Source organism: Gavialis gangeticus, unplaced genomic scaffold (assembly GCF_001723915.1).
Source record: "Gavialis gangeticus isolate Ggan-Ray unplaced genomic scaffold, GavGan_comp1, whole genome shotgun sequence".
NCBI lineage: Eukaryota > Metazoa > Chordata > Crocodylia > Gavialidae > Gavialis > Gavialis gangeticus.
In genome coordinates, this window is record NW_017729034.1 from 93,921,039 (window position 1) to 93,930,331 (window position 9,293).

Below are 9,293 nucleotides of genomic sequence, written 5' to 3' on the forward strand. Positions count from 1 at the left end.
TTTTTTTTTTTTTAACTTGCTTCAGTACCCTTCTCATAAGTATCTATTTGACTTTGGCCTTTCTTGGAATAGTCTAGCTGTATTAGCTTCTATGTAGTCTTCAAGATACTGTCATTTTTTTGGTGTGCTTACTTCCCATATGCTTGTTCTCTTCTCTTTCCATTTAAAATCTAGCATGCTTCCTTCTGTGCTATGTTGTCTAGCTTCTAGTTGCTGTTGCTTTATGTCATTGAGTACATTTGTTTCACTCCATTGGTCATGGCTCTGGGTATCAAGTTCCCCACTGACATCAGTGGGGCAGAATTTTACCCAGAAGCTCTGACCTTTGCTATCATGCAGCTCCTTTTGGTTTATATTCTCTCTCTCTCTCTCTTCCTGTGTCTCATCTGAAATCATCTGTAGTGTAACATCCTGTTTTTTTATCAATATGCTTTGGTCCATGTTTTTGGAGAAAATGCCAGAAACTGATTGCCATCAGTGTTTCTAAGCATCCTGGTACCAGGTGGAGAAGGTGGTGTGCAAGTTTGTTAATCATTGTTCCCAGATGACCTTATGTAGGGATAGCATGGTGACAGCCATGCAGAGTACATGGAGTGTTTAATCGCTGTTTATTTCTGCTTCAGGTGTGGTTGTTTAAACTGGACTCCATGCAGGGACTGATAAAATTACTGTCAAGTTTTTACATGAGTTTTTAAACCCGAGGTCCTGTACATCAGTTAATTAATATGATCATATTTTTATTTTTACTCTGGTTCACCTTTCAACTTCCTCCGCTTTCTTCTGCTCCCCTCCCATCTCTAGTCACACATTTGTTAAATTTTCCTAAACAGACTGTTAGACCTTCAGCTCAGGGGCCGAATATCTGTATAGTGCCCAGGACAGTAGAGCCTAACAGGTTATGGACACATGATTGATTGCAGCAATTTCAACAGGAAGTAGGAGACTTACCACAGAGCAGCTGATGTGTAGTTGCTGTCTGCCTCTGGGTTTTTTTTCTTTTCTTTTTGTTTTTATTCCCACAGTAAGTGAAAGCTGAACTGTGAAACTTTAGCCCTGTTTTGTTCAGGAACAGGCTTCCCTGGATTAGGTCTCACTTACTGTGGGCCAAGGACATTATCACATACCAGCTGTGGAAGGTCCCAACCCTCTTGCATTGTATTACAGTTTGATCATTTGTCAATACCCACAGAAACCTAGGACAGAAAGGGGACCTTCTCATTACAAAGGCCAGTGCCCTGCTATCACAGGCAACCATGTCACGTAACCCAACTCATGCTAAAATCTTAAAAATACGTTTCCTGTCTCTACTGCTCCTATTAGAAGGTGGTTCCAGGGTCTTGCTACTCTAGTGGCTAGGATCTTTTAATTTATGTTACAGTCCCTTGCAGTACATACCCGTTTGTTCTTGGGCCAACACTGTCCTTGAATTTTAATAGCTCTTCTCCATCCCTGGTCTTTACAGTAGTTTGTGGAATGTTTGTATTTCACCACTCATAGAAGCCATTTGTTCCCAGACGGGATGGCCTACATGGGCTTGGTGTCACTCTTGTGACTGCTGCTTGACTTGCATCTCACCCATCTGTTCCCATTCTTCACACTGAAAACCCATAAATGCTCAAATGAGGATAGTATCACAGACTAGGAGCAGGTGGCTTGGGCTTGTTTCTGGAAGCCACCAGAGAAGCATGGAAAAACATCCCAAAAATCCAGAATTCCTCCCATCTCCCCTTCTCACATGTGACTTTTTTTCTCTAAATCATGAAATTTGTCAGACCTATGCACTAGCTTCCTCTTTCTTTGCCCATGTCTGCGGTTATTTGGAGCCCTCTGCTTTGAAAGCACACCCATCTGTCCTACTCTTTGCCCAGTTTCCTGTGCCCTGAATCTCTCTGCAAGCCTCCAAGCTCTGTGGCAGTTTGAGATCCATTGTTTCCACCTGTTCGCTTGATTCTTCTGGAAAACTATGCTGCTCCAAACTCACATTTCCTTCACGCAGACATATTGGGACTTGTGTTTGCAGGCATTGGCCATCCCATTTTTCCAAAGATGCTTCTAGTGGTCTGGGAACTGTTTAGGTTAAATGACCCTCCATTACCTGAGGGATAGATACATAATGCCGTGTTGCCATCGTATGGGTGACTCCATGTATGGTGATACATTTAGTGAGGTAGCAATCTCATAATAGCCACCAGAATTCATAGGTTTTTCCTAACCAGATCTCTCAAATTGTAACAGCTAGTTTCATGATGTTTTTAGTACATTCTGTTTCTTCCACTACACTCAAAGTGTATTTTGGTAAGATTGATGCGCACATTGGAAAAAAGTTTTGCAAAACTAGTCAGTTGTCCAGATTTGTAATATGGCTAATTAATTACTGTCACTGCCCAGTAGTGATAATTTTTATGCTTCAGTTTCCTTACAACTGCTTTTTCTCTTGTATACTATCAATCTCTCACCTTACCCAGATATCCCACCCCCAAATGATTTTTCTAGTTAAGTTGGGTAACCTGCTTCTTAACTGTTGGTTTCACTGTTCCCTACATTTTAATTTACTCATACTCTGGCAGCACTGAAAGGAATAAACCATCAACAAACCTTTCTGTAATCAATTTTTCTAGATAATGTAAATAATTTGCTATTAACCATAGAAGCTAGGGACAGAAATTACACACAAACCGGCAGTATAAGTGACCAGAAATCAGTTCAAATCTATAACACAACACAAGTTCAGTGCACATATACCATTTTCAAAATGGCCAAAACCAGTTTAAAATAAACTGGGATGGATGTAGTATCAGACTTAACTGATTTAGGGTAAATCAGTTTATTGAACTTCTGTCCCAGATTCCCTCCAGATTCAAGTTAACTTAGTTCCCCAGCATCCCAGGATGCTTTGCACCTTTCCCCACAACCCCCGCCCTGCCTGCAAGGTGTGCAGGGTATATGTGGCCCAGGCTGTCTGCTGTAGCCAAGCAGGGGGGTGTGTTCTAGCATCTCCTGGCTTCTGGCCTGGGCCACTGGAGGCATATTCCTTCAAAAGTGAATGTCTGTTCCTTTGCTTATCAGTTCAGTCTGCACAGCTTAGACTAACCTGCAAGGATTGAATCGATTCTGCCTCAGGCTTTTTGACTGTCTGTACTTAGCCAGAATGATAAATGTAATATTGGGTGCAGCTGTGAAGATGTTGAAATGGATGTAGGTTGTTTTCGTTTCTTCTGCTCCTGGAAGATTTCGCAATAGCACATTTCCTTGCTAGTTAAAACCACTGACATTATAAAACTAAATGCAAGGCCCAATCCTGTGGACCAGTAGTGAGGCAACACCTTTAAAAGTTTCCCAAGTTGAGCTCCAAAGTAAGTACAGTCACCTGCGCTGCTTTTTACTGTCTTTTATTTGTGAGCTGTATTCATTAAACCCTGAATAAAGAGAACGTGAAAAAGGAGGGAAAACTTATATTAAAGGTAAGGATTGTCATGTTATTCTGGAAGTTGCAGCTGCTCACTATGCCTGTCCTAGCTGAGTCATTGTGGCATAGTGAATGCAAAGCAACAGTCACATGGTTAGGATGAGAGCAATTCAGAAAGTATCTGGAAAGAGAAGTGTATTCCTTGTAGATCTATTTTGAATTGCAGCTGCATTAGTGAGCTGCCACTCATAATTTTTAATTGCACTCCTGTAGTAAAGTAGCACATTCAAAAAGAATGTGTGTCCATATAAAAAAATATAGTAGTACAATGCAGCATTTAGTTGGTGGCCTGGACAGTCTTTGCTGCGCTGTTATATGTTAAACAAGTAGGGGATGAACTTTGGTCACTTTGCATCTCAGTAATCATTTTCTCAATGATTAGAGCCACCAACTGTAGCTCAGGGCAAAGGGCTTGGCATTTTTACCATGCATAAGAAGTATTAAAACCTGTTAAACTTTAAAACTCTGCTACAAACTTTAAGATCCCAGTTTTAGTATGCATTTCTCAGATAGAATTTTACCCAAGTATGATGAGTTATATTGGTAAAAGACCTCTGGTGCTTCCATAAGCTGCATTTGCCACTAGAAGGTTTTTTGGGTAGAGCTCTATCAGCTTTGACAAACCCTTTTAAATGTAGAGCAGGTTCCCTGAGTTGACTGAATAAATAGCAAAAATTTGCCTTCCCTAATGCATGATGATTTAGTTGGGGCTATTGTTAGTATAAGCATTGTTTTACCTAATAACATTTTGTCTGTTGGTGCCACTGTGCTAGTTAGCCCAGGTACTGGTGGCAGTTCAACAGCTCTGCCCAAGATGTTGCATAATATTCAGCTGGATAGCCAAAGCTAACTCTGGTGTATCTATGGGCCCTGCTACACATTCAAATTAAAGCTGGATAGAAACCAGCTATGGAGTTGTTACACATTTTCAAGCACTATTTTTGTAGCCAGTTGGCTTTTTTGTATAACTCAGTAGTCTTTTTTATGATGTGGTAATTACTTTGCACTCAAGCCTGGTCTAAATTTATTGCACAATTAACTAGTTAATTATGTGATAATTATTTCCCACTTGTGGCTGGTCTTACTTTGCACATGAGATTGGTCTAAATTATTGTGCTATTAGCCAGTTTATTGTGTAATCTATGTAACGTAGCAGAACCGTACTCTACGCTAAAGGTGTATGATGGGTATACACAGGTAGGTACACTGCAGTGCCTGCTGATTAGTCCTTCCCTACTCCCACCTCTTGGCTGGTGCCTGTTTTACATGACTACAGTAGGAATCAGTGATTATAGACCTCTGATGCAGGGCTTTTACAGGTAGATCTTAAAGTGCTTTACAGAGGAAGGAAGTATCATTCCTACCTTTTCTTCAAATGGTTCTTTATCAATTATCCGTGTCCAGCTCAACTTTTGCACGAGAGAGGGTGGAATTCAACCTTTTGGACAAACTCAAGTGATCTGGCTTTGTGTGAAGGATAAAATTTGCCTTTCAGCCCCACAACCAGAAAGCTGTCTGTGAGATGCAGCTCAGGTCCTCCGCTACCAGTGCATGCTCCTCACACCGTCACCTTATCTCACCCTGCCTTGAAACCTATCCTGTTCACTAGGCTGTTTAGAGCCAGAGTAGGTTCTGTCCCTTCGCAGTATGTGGGGTATACAGGAGTCTTCTGAACAGTGTGCTGGCACAGCCTCTGTACTCCACTCTGGGTTGGCATACTGAGAAGGCTTGTTCTCTTTTTTTCCTGCTCCGTGTGTATTTAAGTCCATCTATTATTGTTTCTCTGGTTCTGAAATCAGAACTGTACTATCTGGATAATGTACTGAAAAGCTGTTTTGCTTTATAGAGAAGCTAAGTACCATCGTAAACTTGATTGAAATACTATTTTGTAACTTGTAAAACAATATTTTGCAGTGAATGGGAAACATGTCATCTACTGCAAAACTACAGATCAGTATCTTCTTTTGACGGGAGTGGTAGAATATAGTTAAAGAGTTGTGGTAAATGGGGTTCTGGCGCACACACTGGTGACCAGTGTGTTCTGTGTACTTTATTCTTTATGTTAAATTTTGCTTATTGCCTCAAAAGTTTCAACATCATCTCTCAAGATTTGAGAGTTAAATAATGCAAAGTTACTCAGATTCCTCCTTTCACAGCATGACAAAACTATACCACAGTTTAAGAATTGCTCGAGAGAGGATCCATATGACTAAATGTAATTAAAAATAGAACTTCCTGTAATTTTTTTTTTTTTAAAGAAAAACATAACTACAGCGAAATAAAATGTAACATTATCATAATACTTAGCTGGCTCTTGTTTCTCTTTCTCTCTTTTTTGTTTAATGCTATGGTGCAAAATCATGGTGCATGTGATTTTTGTGTTCCTTGCCATAATAGAAAGAAAATGTAAATAGAAATTTGCTTTTAGTTATATTCACTCAGGGAAAACATTTTGGGCATTTCTAAAAGAAAGTGTCCCTCAGGTAATTATGGAACTTGCAAGGTATATCAATTTTTAATGATTGTTTTAATTCTTTTTAATACCCAGGAGTATTAAATTGTAATTGATACCCAGTAGTTAGGAGTCTTCCTAACATGAGGATATGGCTTGCTGATTTTGCGGGCAGATCCCAGGGCTGGCTGCCATTTTCACAGACTGAGCGCGGCCCTTTGCTGATGACTGGTTGCAAGGGCTGTCTGTCGTGCCCCACCCTCCTCACCAGTTAGTTGCAAGGGCTCTCCATGTGGCCCTGCCCCTTGCTGCTGATTGGTGGAGAGGGGTGGAGCTGCACGATAGGCAGCCATCTTGCCAGCCAGCAGCCTTTTGCTCCAGCAGACCCCCCCTTCTCCATTCTTCCCTGGGGGCTGCATGTGTGGGGAGGTCCATGAAGACTGCTGGCTTCTTGGAAGGCAACATTTTATTGTCAGCCTTTTTTTTGGCAGCAAGTCTGTCATTTTTCTCACAGCCTGCCCAAATTTGAGTTTTTTTGCAAAAATCATGTAATTGCAAATTTGATAGGTTCCTACCAATAGTTTACACAGCCCATTTGATCCTTTTTTTTCCTTAGCCAAAATGTACTGATTTTTTTTCAGAGTCTTGGTGTGGGGAGTAGGGAGAAGAGAACGTGAGGTGGGTGTAAATGCCAGATGGTGTGTGCATCAGAGGCAAAGATGAGTCAGGGGTATTTTTGTTGCTTTTTTGATTCCACAAGGGTATTGGAGCAGAAGACAGCTACCTGATATGATACAAAGCTTCATATGTTAGCTGGAATGGCTTTTTCGTGATTTTATTTTTGTTTTTTACTTTTGCATAAATTTGAGGAAATGAGGCTGGAGTGCATCCTCTCTAAGCCTTCCGTTACTTTAGGTTTTGTTTGCTTGACTTGGGTCTCTGGATAAATTGTGCCGAGACTATTGTTCCTGACCAATAAGCACTTGTGCACATGCTTAACTACTATTGCAAGTACAATTTGATATGCATAGAACTTTAGGCATAGGCAGGCATGTTTTAAAATGGAACATAAGTTGTGTTTGGGTGTTTAGGACAGTGAGACCCAGATAATATCATTCTTTTTTATATCACACATTGTCTGTTATCACAACTTTTATTATCAGGGCCTGACTTCCATATATAACGAAGTCCCCCCTCCCCCCATTGTTACTGTGTACGTTATCACAAACTGCCTAATGTCAAAAACAAGCCATCTCCAGTGGGTAAATATATCACTTAATGTCACAATTACCAAGTGATGTGTCAAGACTTAACCAGTTAGCAAACAATTATTGCCAAAGTAATTTGCCTTGTTGAAGAAACTTACAGTATTTAAAGATGTGTACCTGTAAAACATTTGTTTTGTGTTTTTTTTTTCAAATAATTATAATCTGGGCTTGTCAGCTTTGTCAAAAGAAGCACTGTCAGAGCCTGAATGCAGTTTGCCTGGGTCTGTCGTGCCACACGTAATTTATCTCGTACTTAAATTGTACAGGATGCATCTGTTCTTACCCCATAGCATACTTATTATTTGTGAAACTCTTGGGGGGGAAAAAACAATACAAAAATAATAGAAAGGCTAGACAGTGGGTGAAACCCTGGCGCAGTGCCATCAGAGGAGGGGCTCCAGAGGCTTAAGCCCTCCCAGCTTCTTTGTAGGGTGATTATAGGTCCCGTCAGTTAATTTGCATGTGATGTTTTTAATATGGTATATATATAATACTTGCACATTTTACTTTGTTCTTTATGTTAGATATTAAGTAAATGCCACCGTTGGGTGTTATATAAAGTTTAGAGAAAGGCACTAAAGGAGCCAGGTATGCACTGTAAGCCCTCCAGAGTTAGAAGTGTAGTACCACCCTTTGTGAAGTGTTCAGAACTGGAGTAAGCACCACCTGCTGTGCTATTTCTGTGATTCTTAATGTTTAATATGGTGATACTTAACCATCGTGTTGGGACACTTTGGGGTGCTCCAAGATCCTCTGAGGGTGCTAGAGGAGGTGTGAGAAGATAAGCAGGTAAGGGCAGGATCAGGCTCCATGTCAGAGGAGATAAGCACATAAGGACTGGCTCATGCTCTTTCTGCTTGGTTGCTTCCACTACCCAGCCCCTCTGGAAGGAGGTAAGCACTGTAAGAAATAACTTGGTTCTTGAAATGAGGGTCTACTCTGTTCATAGATTCATAGATTGTGAGGCTGGAAGGGACCTTGGGAGATCATTGGGTCCAGCCCCCCTGCACCAGTACACAAGAGTTATGGAGAGGGTGTCTTGAATCTAACAGGGGGTGTCATAAGTCTGTAAAGGTTGAGAACACCTGGCTTAACATACCTTTTTGTCAGTCTTGTGTATATGACATCAGGGTTTCACTAGAAATAAATGGATATTAATTTGTTTCTTTTGCATTTTCCTTTCTTCTGCATTAACTCAAAGGTAGCTTGTTTTTTCTGCAGTATCTCAAACGCAGTCTGCCAGTTTTGTTCTGCATCATTCAACCCATCTATGAAGTTTAATATAGAAGTTGCCCAGCTTGCAGATGTCAAATCTCAGCTAGTAGTTTTTTCCAAGAGCATAAATCATTATGTATAAATTAGACAAGTAAACACTGTGCTGGAGCAAGGCTCAAAATGAACTTTTGCATTATGTCTTGTTTAGTGACATGCTTATCCTTTTTAGGTTAAGGAAATAGAGATCTCATGGGAGGGGTTTCGGGGGGAATGCTCATGAAACATAGAAACCGCTTCCTGCTGATTTATATATTCAGTGTTCAGAAGCAGTAACTAAAAAGGGGAAATCCCTCCTATTCTTTACTTCCTCCTTACAATGCAAGCTGTCAAACAAAAACTGTTGAAGAGTAACAGCGTAGGTGGTCCAGCTCTGAAAAGCATATGGCTAATACCAATTCTTTTATTTCTTTCTGCAGATATTGCAGTGGTGGAGATGACTGATGCTTTCCGCCAGCCTTCTTTGTTCTACCACCTGGGGGTCAGAGAAAGCTTCAGTATGGCCAACAACATCATTCTCTACTGTGATACAAATGTAGACTCCCTGCAATCACTGAAGGTAGACCTCAAGTTAAAAGATATATATTTATATATCTAGATATATATCTAGATATATATACCTGAAAATAGACTCAGACTGCTGGTGACTGATGCAGACTGCCCAAGGGTTGAGAGAAAAGCCAGAAGAATCATTTGAGGTGATTCTGAAAAATGTGCCTGCAGTGATGGTCTGAAAACACTCTATTTGCTTCGTTTATTCAAGAGAAAAGTACAAAGTGACACGGTCACAGTCAGTCAGTACCTACATGGGGAGGACATTTAAAAAAAAAACAAC

At 40.6% G+C, this 9,293-nt stretch overlaps 1 protein-coding gene across 2 annotated transcripts in view; it reads left to right on the plus strand.

Moving 5' to 3' along the window:
• MAP3K5 (mitogen-activated protein kinase kinase kinase 5) overlaps window positions 1-9,293 on the plus strand; it is a 192,843-nt gene that overhangs the window by 36,795 nt on the left and 146,755 nt on the right. For both annotated transcript variants that reach the window (XR_002099428.1, XM_019527276.1), the window contains exon 2: window positions 8,878-9,017. Coding sequence is in view for 1 of the 2 variants with exons in the window: in XM_019527276.1 (XP_019382821.1) it covers window positions 8,895-9,017 (123 nt within the window). In the remaining variant the exon portion in view is untranslated. The remainder of the gene's footprint in view (window positions 1-8,877; window positions 9,018-9,293) is intronic.